At 57.1% G+C, this 19,389-nt stretch overlaps 1 protein-coding gene across 8 annotated transcripts in view; it reads right to left on the bottom strand.

Moving 5' to 3' along the window:
* Positions 1 to 19,389, bottom strand: part of Zmiz1 (zinc finger MIZ-type containing 1) — a 221,417-nt gene that overhangs the window by 90,672 nt on the left and 111,356 nt on the right. For all 8 annotated transcript variants that reach the window (XM_047552574.1, XM_047552582.1, XM_047552580.1 and 5 more), the window contains 3 exons: positions 13,493 to 13,601; positions 7,844 to 7,957; positions 1,008 to 1,113 (listed from right to left, as the gene is read on the bottom strand). In XM_047552574.1, coding sequence (XP_047408530.1) covers positions 1,008 to 1,113; positions 7,844 to 7,957; positions 13,493 to 13,552 — 280 coding nt within the window. In that variant the 5' untranslated portion in view covers positions 13,553 to 13,601. The remainder of the gene's footprint in view (positions 1 to 1,007; positions 1,114 to 7,843; positions 7,958 to 13,492; positions 13,602 to 19,389) is intronic.

Raw genomic sequence — 19,389 nt, 5'->3', positions numbered from 1 at the left:
TGGAATTTACCATGACCCCTGCAAAGCAAGTCTCATCATTCTTGCCTTCCTGAGGCTATAAACTGAGGTCCAGAGACACTCAGCATGTGACAGGTAGGTGGCCACAGGTGAGTCTGTTTTAAAGGTTGCTGGGTACCTGCTGTCTAAGCAAGGTTATGAGGATGATGGCAACTATAAAACTCTATCTTGCCTTTTTTAAAAGACAGGTCTCACTATGTTGTCCAGGCTGGCCCCAAACTCCTGGGCTCAAGTGATCCTCTTGCCTTGGCCTCCTGAGTATGTGGGACTATAGCTGCATGCAAGCTTCCATGCTAAAACTGCACTGTTATTGTGCTCAAATCCCCCACAGACAGACTGCCGATTGGGCACCTTCTGTGGCCCCGATTGGCACCTTCTGTGGCCCCTATGAAAGATGGGGTCAGGAGGCCCCTTGCAAAGGCAGAGCTGGAGGATAAACTGCAGGGTAGGCTTTTGGAACCCTGCATATATTGACATATTTTGCTTTGATTTTAAAGAAACGGATGTTTTGAATGCAGTGGAGCGTAAGGGTTCAGCATGCTGACTGTGGAGTACAGACCTGCACTTAAATCCCAGCTCTGCTGCTTTCTAGCTGTGTGATGCTGGGAAATCTGCTTCTCTGAGTCTGTTTTCTCCCCCTGTAAAATGGGGCCAATCCCAATGTTTATGCCCAGGGGTCACCGTGGTGATGGAACGAGAGGATGCATGTCCTACCTCCCGAACAGTGCCTGTTGTTGGGGTGTGGTGTCCCTTTGGAACCCTGTTTGGGGCAGTGCCCCTGAAGTGCCCCAATGCAAGAACATGTGCAGGGACAGAAACAGGGCCGACCCTCGCCTGTGGGCCCCAGAGACTGGCTGCTGAGCAGCTCCTCCTCAGAGCTCACACCACACCTAGATGACCCAAGGCACCAGCGTGGCAGACAGCCCTGGTAGAGTCTGGAACCCTCCCACCTTCCAATGACGCCCGCACACACCGTGACAGACGCTTACCGGCAGACTTGGGAGTGAACTTGTCTCGGTTGGCAGCACACACGGCCAGTAGTCTGTAGCCGAGGTCCAGGTCAAACCCTTGCTGGGCCGCCACCCGGCTGACCACCTGCCAGCAGGAGGGAGGAAAGGCAGGCATGAGTCACCATCCGTACAAAGCCTCTGAGCCTGGAGTGGGCGGACATGCCCATCTCGCAGTGAAGCAGGGGAGATGGGCTGGCTAAGGCAGGACCCCAGGGCGGCAGGGCTGGCTCCACCGTGCCTTGTTGGATCACTCAGCCAAGCATTGATACTGGCTCCAAGGGTCACATGCTGGCTGGGGATGCCCTGTGACCATTTCCAGGATGGCCCCAGCCAGTTCTCTGCTCTGCCTGTGGGGCTCTTTAACTTGCTTCCACATCCTCGCACCTGGGAGCCCTCCCCTGCCCACCATCCTTCCCATCCCTGCTGAGCTCCTGTGCACCCATGGCAGGGGGTCCCTGTTCCTTGCGTCTCCTAGCAGCACTGGCACATGGTGGAGGCCTGTAAGAAAGGCAGTCTGCTGCCTAGCCTGGCCTATGTCATGTCTGCACCCCAGAAAAGGTGGGGATTCAGGATACACGGCTTCTCCAGAGCTCGGGCAGAGCCACTGGTAGAGTTAGGGCTGCCCTGGACGGGGCGGGCACCAACACGGCTCAGGGCTGGCTCCCCTGGCGGCCCTTCACACCTTAGCCTGGAAATGCAGGCCGCGGTCTGCCTCCAACTCCAGCCCTGGTGAGGCACACGCCCTCCCTGGGAGCCAGCAGTAGGGCTCCCATAGAGTGGCAGTGTCCTTGGAGCCTGGTGGTCCCACTCAACTCAAGATGTGGGACTCAGGGAGGGCTGCCCGTTCCCTGGGGGCAGTGGAACCGGGGTGCTCCTGGGCCCCCGAAGTCTCTGGAGGCCCATGCCCATCCGGTTCCACTGTCCCTACCCATTCCCAGGTGTCCTGTGACTGCCAGATCTGCTCCTTCCCACCCGCCTTCCTCATTAACAGCAGCGAAATTAGGTTTCCTCATTAAGAAGGAAGGGCCTTGTAAAATGTGGCCGGCAGCTGGGGCAGCCATGGCTGAACGGAAAGGAGCGTCCTCCCAGATGTGCTGGGCTTGTGCCTTCCAGAAAGGGGTGACACAGTCATCAGGTTCCGAGGGGCCACCTGCTCCAGGGGCACTCGAGGGCCTTGGAGGGGCCTCAGGCTGCCAGGCGCTTTGGCTGGGCCCCTGGATCCGTCAGAATAGCTCCCCTTTACTGTTTCTATTTTAGGGGTTTCCTGCAGGGGCTTTAGGGCTAAAGAGGGTGGGAAAACCACGCCTCTGGGCTACCTCCTCATTTAAAGTGAAGGGACACGCTGGAGGCCCAGAGAATGTCACGTTGAATCAGGGAGGAGCCAGGCCCCCTTCCCAGGACCACCAGTGTCTCTTGGAATGGAGCCCTGGGCCCTCTCCAGCCCTCCCCTGGGAATGCTCCGTGCAGGGCTGAGGTCTGAGCCCGGCCGTTGTCACGTTAGGATGTTTGCCCAGCTTTTCTGCTGCAAACAGTAGTCCCTGACCCAGAAGCCTCCTGCTCTCCCCAGGCCTGTTTCCCACGGGCTCTATTTGCCCCTCTGCCTATCCCTAGTCCCCAGGGTAAGGGCATCCTCTTCGCTAGTCTCCCTGTCCAAGTAGAAAAATCAAGGTTCCCAGCTCTTTCTGGCTTGTGGAGTATTTCCAGTTTGCAGGTGGACACTCTCAGGACAGGCAGAAAGCTTCTGGGCTGGGGACCGGGGTGCTGCAGCTCCGAAGTCACCTCTGGTGCCCTCCCTCTGTGGCAGGAGAGCATCGCAGAGGATGCGGGTGAGCACAGGCCGTGTTTGGACTGGTGCAGCAGTAAAGCTGCTGTCTGTGGGGAAGTCGGTGTCCTTGAGGAGAGCCCTGAGACTGCTGGCTCCCGGGAGGGCGGAGTAAGTGCTCTGTTTGCCGCAGAAGGCCACCATCCCTTGGGTGGGCATTATCTGTTTTCAGATGAGGAAACTAAGGCCTACCAGTGACAGAGGCAGCACATGGGTCCAGGTGCTTTGACTGCAAAGTTGAGCTTTTTCCATGACAGGACCTCTTTTCCAGCCAACAAGGAGTTAAGTCCATAACTCCCAACCTGCCTGAAGGACTCCAGGGCCCTGGGTTCAGGGCAGGAAGGCAAAGGTCCCCGTGTTTGGCCAATACTGGCTAATCCTGTTGCTCTGGTTTTAAAAAAACAATACTAGCTCCGTTGAGCAATAGGGCCTGGGGCTGTGTGCAGGCTGCAGGATCACAGGCCAGGGAAGCAGGGCAAGTTTGCTGGCTGCCAAGTCCCCTGGGCCCTGGCATTCAGAAGGGCCCTTGGCTCCAACAGCCTCCTTTTACTGACAAGGAAGCCAAAGCCCAGAGATAGCAGGACCTGACTCAAGGTCACACAGCACAGATATAATAAAGCAAGCCAAGCTGGATCCTGTGACTCGAGAAGGCCTCATATGCTGCCAGCCCCAGGTTCCCTTGGCCAAGTCTGAGGACCCCAAAGAGAGCTCTGTGAGGTGGGGTCTGAGAGGTAGGATGGGGGAGCCAGTATTCTCAGGGTTCTACTCCAGGCACATCCTGGTTCTATCAAGTCTCTACTGAAGCAGCTGGAGCTTTGGAGAGAGCTGGTTTCACTTCAGTGAGCAAGGTTCTGTCTGTGAGGGTCCCACGGGGCATGGACACCCCTCCCCAGTGGGCCAGGGTTGAGCAGCTGCCCTCTGCTAGCTGCCTGGGTCCTGCAGCCGGTGCAGCCCAGAAGGTCCTGCGAAGGCCATCCTGCGGGCCGGGCAACAGAATCCTAGACCCTGTGGACCAGTGGTACCAGCCTGAGACTGGGGTAAGCTGCTCCCCCTCGCTCGGGTGCTTGAGGTCATGTGATAAGTCACGTCAGTCCCCTGGGGGGAGCACTACGCTACTGGCCAAGAAACAGGCTGGAGAGGTTTCTGCTCCCGGGAGGAGCTGGTCCCCACAGTCCTTTCCGACTGACACCCTCTGAGGCAGTGAGGGGACTGGAGACATGCTGGGCCTGGGCTCCCATCCTGCCCCACCGGTCCTGTGCAGCCTAAGGCAAACGAGCTCACCTCTCTGAGCCTCCACTTCCTCTTCTAAAGGTGCAAGGATGGCCCCATCTCAGGGCTGTGCACACTGGGCTCTGACTGTGTTCCACCTCCATCTCCACGGTCACATCCCAATCCCCCCAGGGTCGCGCCCAGATTTCCCACTTGGCTGCCATTCTCAACACAGAGGTGGGGACAGGTACTTGCGGCTAGGGCCGCTGTTGCTGTGAAGCCAAGCATGACCCTGGGGTCTGCTTCTGCCATTTGCTAACGATTCCACTTCATTCAAGGGGCTTAGCCTCTCTGGGGATCCATTTTCTCATCTGTGAAATGAGCGCCTGTCCCTTGGTTGCAGGATGACAGGCCGGCACCAGGTGCATCGGTGACATTCAGTGAATGCCTGTGAATGTGCTCCCCTGGGCCGCTCGGGGGCCGCAGGGAATTCCTCACTGGGGTGGAGGGCAGCAGCTGGGTTTCACTTCCCTTCCCCACCTCCCCTCCCCTCCTGCACTCTGACCACCGGAGCCTCATCATCAAATGTATTCTCCCTCCAGGGAGGCCAAGGAGAAAGGCAGAGAGGTCATCCAGCTGGGGGTAGGACACCCAGAGCAGTCAGCCCTGCCAGAGGAGGGGCGGGGGGATCTCCAGCAGGGTCAAAGGACCAGGTCCTGAAGGGGAGGGTCGTCCAGGGCAGAGGCGAGGCTCCGCCCCTCAGGGAGGGGCCTGGGACTCTGCTCTTTTCCACCCTGACTTCTCAAGGTGTCATGGGAGGGTGGGGCAGGGCCCTGCCCGAAGCCCTGAGTTGGTCCCCTGGGGTCTGAGCTGCTTAGAAGTTGGCAGCAAAAAAAATGTGTCCATTTGCTGCCTGAAGCTAAGTGGTTTTTAATTGATATCCTTAAAGTAAGCCGGATCCGAAGGAATTTGGAATCCACTCTCAGAGATCACCGAGGGGCCTGGGCAACCTGGAGGGTTTGCCACCTGGATGGGACCAGGGGTGCAAGTTGGCATGGGTGTGTGTTGTGGGCAAGGGCCAGTCACCCTGCCCTGCCTAGGTCCCCTGAGGCCTCTGACTTCCCCCAGCCATCCTCCCTCTATGGGGCAGGGCAAGGGCTATGGTGCCCAGGGGTGGAGGGTTTGCAGGAGGACGCAGAGGTTGTTGGGGTCCAGGGGGCCCAGGCGGGGACTGGGCAAGCTGCTCCCCTCCTCTAGGTGGCCTTGTTCTGAGGCAGAGCTGCCCCCTTCCCTGCCACCACAGGGTCTTCATAAAGATCCAAGGAGAAGGTGCCCAGGAAAATACCTAGGGCGTCCAGGGAGGGTGCTGTCCACCCTCCCTCCAGCCCTACCCTGCCCCTTCCTGCCATTGGCTCTGTTGAGCACTAAGAACAGACTCCCGCCATGGCTGGAGGGTCAGGAGTAAGAGCTGGCCACCAGCCCAGAGAGGGGAGGCCAAGGTGGCTGTGCCTCTGTCCACAGCCTCCCCTGCCTGCAAAGCCATGGCCTCCTCTGTCCAGGCAGATCCCATAGGGTCCTCCCTAGCTTCCTCCTCCAGAATCCCTCCACCCCCCCTCCAGGGATGCTCCCTCTCAGAGCTCCTGTTCCTACGCAAATCATGCCCTTTGCTCCCCTGCTTACCATTTCTTGCCACCCCATTGCCCCCGGATAATACCAGGTTCTTCCTGATCAGCCTGTGGGACCTGAGTCAGCTGCTCCTGGCTACATACCCTCCCCTTCTGAGCTCTACCTCCTGGGCTTTTGGTTCCTTGACCAGATCCTGCCTCAGGACCTTTGCACTGGTAACTCCTTCTGCCGGAGGCACCTTCCTTTTGTCTTCCCAAGGAGGTCACCTTCCTGGGAGATGTTTGCTGACCCACACCCTGGCCCCTCTCCAGGGGCCCTGGCCTGTCCTTACTCCTCTGCATGGTTGTTGTCAGTCTTCCCACTGAAATGCAAACTCCTTGAAGGGTCCAGCAAAGCCACTGAGCTGGCTCACAGCAGGGATTCAGTCAATGTTTATTGAATGAATGAGTGATGAATGACAGGGCCACAGAAGGGTCAGTTTCTGGTCCATCCAGCCTGCCCAGGGCCACTGTCAATTCAGTCCTGAGTCTCCAGACCTAAGCAGGGCCAGGCTTGGGCAGTGGGTTAGGGGACTGTGGGGGCTGACAGGTCATGCACTGTGTGGCCCCACCTCCTCCTGCCTCTAGGCTGCTGGCAGCTGGGTGGGAGTGCGGGGACCTTGGGCAACATCTGTCTCTGGACGCAGGGCTTAGGCTGAACCAGGATCCCCACAAAGAGGATCAAGGGAGTTGGGGGTGGGGAGAGGAGCCTGAGGGCTGAAGGAAGAGGAAGCCTGGGCAGTGCGGGTGGCTGCCTGATCTGGCCTGGTGGCCCTGAGGGAGCCGTGTGGTGTCGGCTTCTGACACAGGACTCCAGGGAGGGTGTGGGCTCCCTGTCTGGCATCCCTAATGGCCCAGAGCAACTCCTGTGGAGGCAGACAGGCCTCAATTGCAAGCCCAGGCCCAATTCTTAAAAGTCTCATTTTCCTCTCCTAGAAAACAGACGATTGCGGGACTGACCTTACAGAGTGGATCCAGTGAGCCAGCATATACCTCAGGCTCAGAAGAGGTGCCTGACCCTAAGAACGGTCTCGATTTCTCCTCTTCTGAGCCAGGGCCAAGCTGGGCCTCTAGTACCCCTTGTATCTGAGCTTTTCAGGAAACATGGTGCCCCTGGACTCGGAGATCCACTGATTCTGCCTGGTCAGGCATACTTGGTCCTTCCTCTTCAGGGAGAGGAGGTACCTGGTTATCTGCTTACGTGCCTTCCCTGCAAAGCTGGCTGAGGTCTTTGGGGACACTTAAGTATGCAGGTCACGTGGCAGAGGACATTTGCCTGCTGTGAGCATCTTCCACGTGGCTCTCTCCTGCCTGGTGAATCATTGCACAAGCCCTGGGCCTGGCCGCTCCCAGCTTGTAGCCTAGAGCCTTACGGGGCTCCCCAGGTTCTTGGGCATCTGTACCTTTGCATATGCTGACCTGACATGCTCTGTCCCCCAGAGAGGCTTGGCAAACTCCTGCATATGTATAAGTGGCCCTTCTCAGTTTTCTGTGACTTGCTCCACCTTCTAGACGGTTGAGAAACTTCCTTCTCCATGCTGCCCTCACCTGGTACATGGCTTTTACAGTCATCTCTTGACATGCTGGCCACCCCCACAAAGAGGAAATCAGGCCTGGCGAAGTTGACTTCAGCCCTGGCTGCCAAGAACTTGGAAGAGGGGATTGCACATGGCAAGTGAGGGGTCAATCAACTTGCATTTTGCTAGATGGATGTGTGATGGGGGCTCAGTTAATGCTTATGTGGATGGGTGGGTGGATGGGTGAATGGATGGATGGATGGATGGATGGATGGATGGATAGCAGGCAATAAAAAGAGCTCAATAAATGCAGAGTAAGTGGCTGAAGGACTACATAAAAGGATGGTTGAGACCCCCAGAGTCTTGCTGCTTTGCTTATGACAGAACCTTGACCTCCAAAGTGAGTCCTGAGTCTCAAGTGTGGGAACCCATGTAATCCACCTCCCCATCATACCCGGGTTGGGGGCACACACAGCTGGGCCATCCCCCCCAGCACAGTGTCTTCCTGCTTTCACCCCACTATCTGGCAGGCTCGCTGGCATCTGGACAGGCCCACAGCCCCCATCCTCCCCCGGTGCTGGCAGTGCCGAGGCCCAGACTCACCGTCAAGCACCCCATCAGGCTCTGCTCGAAGGGTCGCTGGAAAGCTCGCGGGTCTCCACACCAGTCCAGCAGCTCCGTGGCGGCATTGTGGAAGTTGGCAGGATTCTGGAGGTGCTGTGGGAAGGAAGAGGAGGTGGCTTGAGGCACCCAGAGCGAGGCAGCAAGAGCAGCACTGGGGTCTGGGGGAGGGAGGACACAGGCCTCGCCAGGAGACACTCAGAAAGGGCAGGCGTGGAGGTGAGCTTCCTCCCTCCCTCCACCTGCCTCTGCACATCTCCACCTCACCCAGCAGGGAGGGACAAGCAGCCCCACGGCAGAGACAGGCACACAAGGTCTGGCGAGGCCAGAGAGATCAGGTATTCCAGCACTTTCTGGACGCAGGGGTTTGAGGGAGGTGGCCCCTGCAGGGTTCTGGGGGCTGGCACTTGGCCTCCTTGATCGTGGTCTGGCGTACGTGGCTTAGTGCCCTCCAGTCCCCCAGGCCTGTCTGCTCAGGTTAGGGGCTGCTGGCATTGTTGGGAGGGGTCGTCTCCTGGCTAGGGAGTCAGAATTCTGGGGCCAGCGTGCTCGGGCCTTCCGATTCTATTTCAGGCCCAGGCTGGAGGGCTGCCAGGGTAGAAGGGGAGGCCCCCCTTCATTCTGCAACACATCCACGTCTTCCCAGGTCCTCCGAGTTTGGCACTGAGACTGGGAGATAAAAGACTTGTCCAGGGCCATGGGACAAGTTAGAGGGGCATCTGTGATTCTGGGGTGGGGCTTGACCCAGTGCAGGAGGCTGCCTGTGTTTTCCTGGGGGCCTGCAGCATGTCCCCAAGGGCAGAGTGTAAACCACGGATGCAGGGATGGTGGCAGCTCCCAAGTCCTGCTGTCTTGGTGCTGGGAGAGATGGCAGAATAGTGCCCTGGGGTGACCCCAATAACCCAGCGGGCAGCACAGCAGGTAGTGCCTTGGGCACTACAGGTCCCGGAACAGGGAGTAGAGAGACTGTTCTGGGAGCACCTGTGGAGCAGGGGCCCTGGTCTCATTCCGCCTCCTACTAGCTGCTGATCTAAGATGGGCCCCTCCCCCCTCTGAGTTCCAGCAGTCCCATCTGTACAATGGGGATGTCAGACCACAGCATGACGGCGAGACTTTTGGTTTTTGCACTTAGGGTTCCATGACTGTCAATTGCTACAACGTGGTACGTGCAAGTCAAGGTTGAAAAACAGAGAAGGCTGAGAATAGTTAGCATGTCCTCCCTCCAGAGAAACAAAGGAAGAGAAAGAAACGAAGGAGAGAAGGGGGTGAGCACACAGAGACAAGCCTCCATCCGGGGCCGGGCTGAGGATTAAACAAGATGAGGCTTACAGGCCCTGGCAAAGTGCCTGGCGCGTGGGTGCTCCCACGTGGGGCTGCCCTCGGCCTGGCCTCTGCCTGCCAGCGTCCCCCTGGCTCCCTGGAAGCACAGCTGCAGCCGCACTCAGCCCAGGCTCCTGCAAAGCTCAGCCCCCTGCACTTGACTTGCCATGACAGAGGGACGTCTATGAACAGAGCTGTGCCCTTCACGAGGGCAGCGCTGGTCCTTGCCTCTGCCTCCCCAGCCCTCCGCCAGTATGTGCCCCTGGGAGGCCATGGAGGGTCCTGGGCTCCATGTGGAAAGCTGTGCACATCAGCTCCCTCCCGCTAACCAAGTTGTTCCGTTTATTTGCATGATGTCACACCCAATTAGCAGGGTTAGCTGCCACTGCATGCTGCTCTCAGAGTTGCCTGCCTGCTCACAGGTGGCCACCGCACCTGTTTGGGTCTCTGGCTTCCTGAGTGACCTCTGAGACCGGTCTTGGGCTCAGTCTCGTTCTGGAGCCTGAGCACCAGCCTTTGGTATCTTGTCAGCTGGGGATCCTTTGCCCTCAGCCCGGATGGCTCGCTCCCCTGTGGCGCCACATGGAGCCAACATCAGGCATTCCCTTGGCTGGCTTCTGTGCAATAGCTCTGTCGCCTCTGCCGAGCCCTGTCCCCTCTCCATGTCTTTGTCAACCATGAAGAGGCTGAGCTGCACACAGAGACTGAGTGACTTGGGGACACATGCAGAATACACCAGGCCCAAACTCCAAACCAGTCACCAAGACATGCAGCCCTGGGGACATGACTGGGTTTCAGAGTCCTTATCTGTAAAGTGGGGTAGTGACAGCTTGTGGGGCTGATAGAATTTTAGAAAGGCTACATGTGGCCAGGCGTGATGGCACACACTTGTAACCCCAGTGACTTGGGAGGCTGAGGCAGAAGGATTGCAAGTTTAAGATCAGACTGGACAACTCAGCAAAACCCTGTTTCAAAATAAAAAATAAAAAGGGCTGGGGATGCTGTTCAGTAGCAGAGCACTCTGGGTTCAAATCCCAGTACAAAAAACAAAACAAAACAAAATCCAAAGAAAAAAAGGAAGGAAGGCCGACAGACAGACAGACAGCTGGCCGGCTATGTCAAGGAGCTCATTACAGAGCAGGTGCCCAGGTGAAGTCTGCTATGCAGGAGGCCACGGCCTCGCCAAGATTCTGTGTTCCTCTGACAAGTTCCTCAAGTGTGGAACAGCCCATTGCTTATCTCTGGAACCCTAAACACTGGCACAGAGCATGGTCCCATGGGAAATGATTGGTGGGCAGTTAACTGTCCAAAGGATGGCCCCTCTGCTGAGCAGACAGAAACCCGGTCACTTTACAAGGGGACCCCAGTGGCACAGAGAAGGGCAGGGGCTGGGCAAGGCAGGTGTGGCCAGCCTGTGATGGGCCAGGGGCGTATACTGGTTGGTGCTAGACACTAAGGTCTTGTCCCCTACCCCAAAGCAGATGATCTCCCTGTTTCCTCCTAAGGTCTGGGTGACATCACATGGCCGCTCGGTCTATGGGGTGAGAGTAGGGCACACCAATGCCTGGACCAGGGCTGCTTACCCTAGAAATGATGGATTCATTTCCTTATCAACCCAGCCACTCACTAGTCCATTTGTGAATCAAATTATCCTTCCATCCTTGCAATGCATTCACGTTTCCATCCATCCATCCACCCATCCATCCATCCATCCAGAATGAATCAATTCATCCATCCACCTATCCACTAGCCCATCCATCCATTCATCCATTCACTATTTTATCCGTCCCTCACCCATTCATTTATCCACATATCTACTGATTCCTCTAGAAGTCAATTTATCCAGCCACCCACTCATTCATCATCTACACCTGCCCACCCATCCCTCTTAACGACCTATCTGTTTATGTCCACATATGTGTGTCCATCTGCTGGTCCACCAGTCCCAGGTACCTAACCAAACTACTTGGGCCCCACCCTGGGCTGGGAACCAGGCTAGACTCTGCAGACGGAGAGATTAATGTAGCACTTCTGCCCCTGGGGACTAAGTCTGGTGGGGAACCCTGATGCATGGACCTGAACTCGAAGGAGAAGAGGCAGGCCCAGTGAGGTTGCGGGGTGCCCAGGAAGTTCCTGCACTCAGGTGGGTGTGCAGATCCTGAGAAGGCAGCCCGGGAGTAGAGGAGGCCACTGAGCAATCAGGAGCTGATTGGCAGGGCTCTCTGCCTGGAGCTCTGAGGGGAGCAGCTCGTAGAGAGGGAGCTCTGGTCCTTCCAGCTGAGAAGGGGGAGCCGCAGCTCTGGAGGCCTGCAGAGAAGATGGCCACGGGGTGCTGGGAGTGGCGAACATCAGCAGTGGCCGGGACCTCAGTGGCAGGAGCTCCACCAGGAGGTGAGGGGCCCTGATGTGAGCCGCAGCCCTCGCTAGCCCAAGGTTCTTCCAGCCAGCGCATCTGTCACCCTCAGCACAGTGCTTCCCTTTCTCTTCCGATTAGGTTACCGGATGCCTGAGAATCGACCGTCCCCAGCCAGCAGCAGCCCCTCTGTGGGGCAGCCAGACGTCAGCCCTGAGCTGCATCTGACGGGAGGAGCAGGAGGAGGGGTGTGGAGGACATCGGGAGCTCAGCATGCTCCAGGGGACATCCGTATAGCTGCCTGCCCTCCCAAGTGTACCCCTATCTGTCCCAAATGCGGGGCCCTCTGAGCACACATGCATGTGCAAGGACAGCGGGGCGGGGGCAGCCGGGGCTCCAGCACTCATATGTTGGTTAGGATCCCCATTTTACAGAGAGGTAAGCCAACGTGACAACTTGATCAAAGCCACGTAGCTTCTAAGTGATGAACTTGAAAAATCTGAGCTGGGTGTGCCCAGCTTCAAGGGGGCTGCTCCAGAGAAGGGCCAAGGGAGTGAAGGGCACCCTGACTCCTGGTGGCACAGAGCTGGACAGGGGGGAAACGTCAAGGGGAGAGCAGGTCTCAGGAGAGCTGTGTCCCTGGTGCATGGAGGGGGCTCAGGAAGAGGAGGCAGGGCTATTGAGGGGGGTCACTGCCAGCCAAGCCTTGGGCAGGAGAAACTGGGTCAGAGGCAGAGCTGGGAGAGAGCCCTGTGAGCCTGAGGAGGGAGACGGACAGGGGGCGTGGTCTGCTTTCTGTCCTGTGACCATGAACGGAGGCATTGGTGATGGGAAGGCTGGGCTCAGTCTGTAACAAGTCTTCTTCAGTCTCCCCTCCTCTGACCCTGCATGGCTGCTAACGAGAGGACGCACATCCCTCATTCCTGCTGAGTAGCCACAGCTCCCCTGGTTGGACACCTGGAGGAGGCTCCATGGGGCCCTGGATCTCATGGAAGGGAGGCAGGAGGCTGTTTCCTGAGGCCAGCGGCCTACGCTGGTTCCTTGAGCTTCCTGCTGAGCCCACCTAAGCCAGGGCCTGTGCCCAGCAAGTGCCTGACTGGGATTCTGAAGACAATAGTCACAACTGCCAATAGCCAGTCACATCCATCTGACAAGGTCAGGTTGTGTATGTCACCTACAATGCTGTCATTTCCATGCCACTCTATGAGGTGGGCCCCATTGACATATGGGGAAACTGAGGCTCTGAAATAGTAACTAGACCGAGGTTGCCCCGTGGGTACATGGGGAGCAGGGATGTGGATTCCGCCTCCCCTGGAAGTCCAGGCCCCTTCCTCCCAACACTTCTGGGTCTGTGCAGGGAAGCTGCCCACTCTGGTCACCTCTGGGGCACCCCTGGGAAGGGTTCCCCACCTCCCAGCAATCCAGACCAGGGACACTCCCAGTGAGTTGCCTCTTGGGCTTGGTGAGAGCATGAGCAGAACGGGAAACTGGCTGCTGCTGGCATCAGTGGGGTCCAGTTTGGGGCTGCGTGACTTCTGTCCACTTCCCCTCTCTGTGCCTGTAAATGCTTGAATTTCCCAGGACCCTTTCTTCTCTTGTAACCTTGATTAGCAAACACCTGGAGCAGAGGGGCAGAAAGCTTTAGGTCTGGGGACAGAGGTGGTGGAAGGCAGGTCACTGCATCCTCACCACAGCCCAGAGCACACATCAGAGCCCAGAGGAGGCAGGACACTGGCCCAAAGTCACGCAGCTGGGAAGACAAAAGGCAGTGCTGGCATTCAAACCCAGGGGGTGTAGGTGCAGTGTTAGGCTGGCCTGTCACTAGGGGGGTGTCGTCACTAGGGGGGTGTCGGTAGCTGGGGCGGCTGTCCCATGCCCACCATTCCTCCCTCCCAGCACACCCGGAAGCCCTGTGCCGCGCAGAGCACGCCCCGCCCTGCTGGCCTGGCCACACCCACCTGCTTGATGCACTGCAGCCGGTCGTTGGTCTGCTGGATGTGCCTGTCCATAGAATTCATCCTGGCCACTTCGCTGGGTTCTACCCGAGAGCCATGAACGTGGTCCAGCCTGTGAAGACAGGGAGCAGAGAGGATGTCACCGGAGTGTCACCAGGCGTGTCAACCTGCACCAGTCTCCCAGTCCCCTGACCCCCTGCCAGCCCTGACAACGGCAGGTTCCAGGTTCCTTTCCAAGCCATGGCGGCCTCTGTCCCAGGCAGCCCTACCTTGGAGCCACCCCAGCCCTTCCCCTTGCTTGGCTCTGCACCTGGTGTGCCCTGTGGGGCTGAGGGCAGGAGGTGGCCCTGGGTGCTCTCCAGGGGTGGCCCGTGTGAGCACTGGGTGGGCACAGGCACAGGAGGTGAGAAACTGCACAGGCGTGTGCACGCACTTTTGTGGGGAGACGGCAACCCCATCCCCAGAGTCCTGATGTGGTTGTGTGGGGGATGCACCTGTGTGAACGTGGGGACCTTCCCGTGTGACAAGCTTCATGGCACGTGTAGCTAGCTCTCCTGTCACAGGAGCCACGTGCCCTCCTCAGATCCCTCTGGCTTTGCAGGTCTTCCTGCTTTATAAACTACTCACAGTTGAATGGCTCCATTTTTATCACTTTGCCTTCCTGGCCAAGAAGGAGGGCAGGAATTAGCACATGCCCATTTTCCAGATAAGACAACTGAGGCTCAGAGAGAAGAAGGGAGCTGCTAGGGTCATGGGGTGTCCTGGTTTCCACAGGAGCCAGGGCTCCTGGTGCTAGCAGGTGGCCACATCTACTGCACAGGGCAGAGTGGCTGTAGATGTCCTGGGCACTAGCTTCCCTTCCTGAATCTAGGGGATTAGGGACATTGTCAGGATGCCTGCAGTGCCTGGCTTTACCTCCTACCCCACCACACTGCCCAGCAGAAGGCCCCTCATCTCCACCATGTCACAAATAACCCATGTACCAGACACTCTCTGTGTGCTGGGTACCTGTATTCTCTCCTTTAGGGGTTGGGAGTATTTCCGTTCTACAGATGAGGAAACCGAGGTCCCAAGACCTGCCAAGTCTGCATGGCTAGAAGGATTGCGGACTGCATCTGCCTGTCTGCTCTGTCCTGGCTCTTTCCCTCCAGACTCAGAACCTTTGTTGAAGGACCATTGCCACTGCCTGGCCCCAGCCTTAGAGAGAAAGCCCTCCTCCTTCTCTGAGAGCCCTTCATTACACAGCTCCTGGAAAGGTGATCATTTGCACGGTTCAAAAACCAGGACATCCACAAGATATCCAGGGGCGAGTCCTGGTCCTGCCGCCAGCCCCAGGGGCAAAATACCCATGCACATCTCTTTTCAAAACATCAACAGCAGCATTCTCCACCCACTGTCTGGACCTTGCTCTTTTCCTCTTAATAACAGGTCTCCAAGCTTATTCTCCATCAAGACACGAAGAATCTTTTCATTTCTTTAATGGTTGCACAGTGTTCCCTGTACAGGAAGCATTTACCAACTAACAGCTGAACGAATGTCAACACCTGCCAGGGACTGTCCCACGGCCCTAGGTCCTGACCAGGTCCTGCACTCAGAAGGCTCCCTTGGCCACCTGAGCCAAGGGAACCCGGAGCCGTTCTTCCTGGGAGTGACAGGCATGTCACCCAGGCGTGGGTGCATCTAGAGATTTAGAGCTCCTGGAAGCGAAGGGGCTAGATCGCTTGGACATTTGTATTTATTTATTTATTTGGTACTGGGGGTTGAACCCAGGAGCACTTTACCAGTGAGTTACATCCATGGTCATTTTTAATTTTTTATTTTCAGACAGGTTCTAGCTAAGTTGCCGAGGCCGGCCTTGAACTTGTGATCCTCTTGCTAGCTTCCAGAGTAACTGGGATTATAGGCGTATTTGTGATAAGTCCTTTATCATGGAATTCTCTGGAAAGGAGGTGAAAGTGGGAGTTGTGCCCCACGTTGATTTCTCTGCCAACCACCCCTACGTCCAAGCACCTGTCACCCTGCCACCTAGCTCCACATCCACCATTTACGTACCCCAGGAGCCATCTGGCATTTGTGCGTCTGTCCACTCCCCCAGACACCCCCTCCCACACCCACCTCTCGTCTGCACTTGCTCACCCGCACCTGCCCCCACCCCCAGCAAACACTCTGTGATAACTGTGCTGAGCCGGGTCCTAGGCTAGGCCTGTGGGATGAGCAGAGATTAAGATGAAATATCTTCTGGGGTTCAAGGACCTCTGGGTCCAACTGCATTCACTCCATGCCACCTATTAGGTGAGAGTGTGGGGCTGTTCCTATGAATAGTCAGGTGCTGGTGCAGGCGCTGGCACACCTAGACACTGCTCTGTCTATCTCCACTCTGCAGATGAGGAAACCGAGGCTCACAGTTGAGAGCAGATTTGGTAAGCGTCAGCTCCAGAACCCCAGCCTTCCCGTACAACCTCAGCACGTGGACAGTGACTGCGGAGGGGCCGGGACCCTCCTGGAGGCAACTGTAGTGTTGCAGGGGAGGGGAGGGTGCTGCTCTTCTTATTGCCCCTGAGGTCCCCTGATATGTACTACCTGTACATCCCCTCAGCCAGCATGACAAAGAGCCAGGGCCAACCCCAGGGAGGCAGGGACATGAGAGGGCCTGGAGTAGGAGCAAGCAGGCACAACCTTCCACAGGCCACCTCGGTTCCTGCTGCCAGACCCCATGAGTCCAAGGGGCATGGGTGAACAATGGCAGGCAGGGTCCCAACAAAGAATGTGGTTTTCACAGCCTGTCGGGACAAAGACACTGAGCCAAGGACCCATTAACCAAGGCTGCGCCAGCTCTGCGACCAACTATGGAATTTGAAGGGAAGTTCAAAGCAATTCGAGGCCTGGACCTGCCTTCATTCCCTGTCCACAGGCAGCAGCCAGCAGAGACAAAGGGTCCATGGTGGTCCATGCAGCCAGCAGGGGGTGCTGTTAACAAACGTAAGTGCCCAGAGGGCTGGAAACCGGCGCCCTACAGGTTCTAGGGCTCTTGTGGGTTCCTCCTCTCTCTCTCTCTCTCTCTCTCTCTCTCTCTCTCCAGGGAACACCCAGGTGTCCCTAGCCAGGACAGGCTTTGTGCAGCCTTTTCTAGCTTCTACGCCTTGGTTTCTCCATCTCGCAGGACCGCACAGCATGAAGGGAGAATTAGGTGGTCTCATCAAGTTCTGCTCCTAAGGAGGAACTTCCCAGGACATGGCATTATTATTATTTATTAGGGTCCTAATAAATGCTCATTTGATGACCAACAGTTTCTGGAGGCTGGGGGTGCTCAGCCTACCCAGGGGTACCCCAAGCAGACACCAGGAGCTCAGACTTCCCAAGGCAGCGACCTCGGGGTGCCGAGGCTGTTCTTCCCTGTTAGGTCACAGTGGAGTGGAAGGGGTTGGGCGCAGTTCTCACTTTAGGAAGCAAACAGGAAAGCCAGAGACAGAACTGTCAAGTTCAAGCTGGTCTCCATGCCAGCTCTTGGGCAGCTGCCTGAAGCCTGATGGCTGGACCAGATCGGTGGATTCAAAGATCCAGGAAATCAATGGCCAAGGGGATGTTGAGTGCTCCATCCGCCAACAGTTCAGATGGCTTTATCTGAGGGAGCATGAGACCCACAAGTAGCTTTTTCAAGGTCACATGGCACATCTGCACTGGGTCCAGACCCCAGGGGGCTTTTCTCCTAGGCCAGTGCTTCATTTTATGGGAATCAGATAGACACTGTGAGGCCCAGGGGTGGGTAGGTAGCTGAAGGGGAAGACATCATAGATCACAAGACAGGTGCGTGTCCTCTGTCTCGTAATCTACAAAAGGATGAATGTGCTGCTGAATTAAGGAGGGTCCCACAGGTGAGGTGACATTGTTAAGCTGCCGAGATCAGTGGTGGAAAACTGGGATTATTAACATCAGGAATGGATGGGGGGGCTCCCATCCTCACAGTAAAGGGCGTAAGGCCTTGAAAGTTAGGGTCACAGGCAAGAAGGGTGGCGGGGGGTGGGCCTGAACAGGCACAAAAGATGTGGCTGGTGAGGGTGGACTGAGATCTTCCATTTGTTCTGTACCTGCTACCTGCCAGCATGAGGCCAGGTCCCATGCATTGCTAATTTTCTTAACCCTTAAAAGGCTTAGAAAGGTGGAAGGACCTGCCCAAGGTCACACAGTCAGGAAGTTACTGACTTAAGATCTAACCCTCTGCCTTTCTAACTATTAATGTGTTGTTCTTTCCACTCCTCAAAGGAGGTCAGAGCCTCCTGCCTGTCCCCACCTTAAGCTATGACCGAGCCCCAAAAGATGTCCTCCTTCCACCCAACCTGTTTAAACCCAGTTATGGGTCTCAGGTCTGAGCTTTCTATGCTCTGGCTGGCACAGGGAAGCAGGAGCGCACAGCGGCCAGCAGAGGTCGCCCTCCGCCGTGGGACCCGGCTGGGGCTCCGCTGCTCCCTCTGCCTCCCGGGCCTGGACCCTTTCAAGCCTTTACAAGTCATTACAAATCTGTGGTAGCTGCCGCTCCAGCACCCACAGAGGCCTGGGCTCCCTCCCAGCAGATCGCTGTTGGCTTGCCCAGGGCTCAGCCCTTCCTACTGCCTATCTGCCTTTGGGAGCGTGGTAGGCTCAATCTGGTCACACCCACCCTGCTCAAGGACCTGCACCTCTCCTGTCTGAGCAGAGCCTGTCTGCCAGCAAAACTTGTCTGCAGACAAAGCTAGTCAACCTGGAGGGGCAGAACGTCTGCTCTGCCGCCCTCCTGCTGGGTGAACGGGCAAGGAGCTGAGCCTCAGTTTCCCTATCTGTAAAGCAAAGCGTCAGGCTATTGAGGCTTTGGTGACCCATGAAACTCCAGCATCTGAGAATTCCTGTGTCAGCAACTGTGGCTGTTTGGGACATCTCTCCACACTTGGCTTTGAAACTGCAAATCCTGTCCCAAGACGGGTCCTGGGGCCGTGGAAGAGGCCTTCTTCCAGGGTGGCCCAGGGCCACAGAAGCTGCCCCTTTGGGGGCTGTGTGCCTTATGGAAGGTTTCCGAAGGTGACACAGGGGGTCAGCCTGTCTTCCCAGCTCCCAGGAGCGGTCTCACGGGGCTGTACTTCATTTATGCTTCTCACCACCCAGCAAAGTAGGGCCGAGTTTCCCCTTCGTGGTGACGGGTGCAGAAGACGCCATAGCAACTGCCACTTCCCCTGTAGGGCTGCTTGGAGGACAGAATGGTGAATGCCCAAGGGGTTGGGGACCAATCTCTCCCGCACCCTCTCCAGCAGGGTGCGCAGCAGAGGTAGAGAAAGGGAGAGGAGAGAGGGGGTGCTGAGGGCCCGCTGGATGGAACCTCTGGCTGTCCTACATAGGGCCCTGGATTGTCTCTGGGCTGCCAAGATCGAGGAAGGCAAATGGTCCACGATGGGATTCCCCCTGGACCCAGGGACATGTGCTCTTACTGCCCTTCTGCCCCATAGTCGTGTGGAGCCCTGCAGGCAGCTCCAGAGGATGGCAGGCTGACCTATGAACTCAAGTGTGCTTTATTCTCACTTTTCAGGCCTAACGAGTACATCGACACACAGGATGCACGCGCACCCAAGGGAGAGGCATTAGCATCACATGTGTGCGCACAGGCACGTGCCCGTGGGCCCCTTCGCACTCTTCAGAGCAGGTATGTGCACACACTGGATCCTGGCACAGTCCTTGAGCACATACATCTTGTACCAGCTTACACAGGCAAGTGGCGGGTCCCCAGGGAGCTCTGTGAGCAACGGTGTGTAGGAATGATTCAATCGCCATGCACATCTGCAGCCTGGGCCCCTGGGGGAGCAGAGGCAGGGGTCCGAGAGTGCAGGCCGTGCTTCAAGACATGGCTGTGACCAGCAAGCTGGGGACTGTCTGCAGCT

Source organism: Sciurus carolinensis, chromosome 5 (assembly GCF_902686445.1).
Source record: "Sciurus carolinensis chromosome 5, mSciCar1.2, whole genome shotgun sequence".
Classification (NCBI taxonomy): domain Eukaryota; kingdom Metazoa; phylum Chordata; class Mammalia; order Rodentia; family Sciuridae; genus Sciurus; species Sciurus carolinensis.
This window is presented reverse-complemented; position numbering and strand designations above follow the sequence as displayed.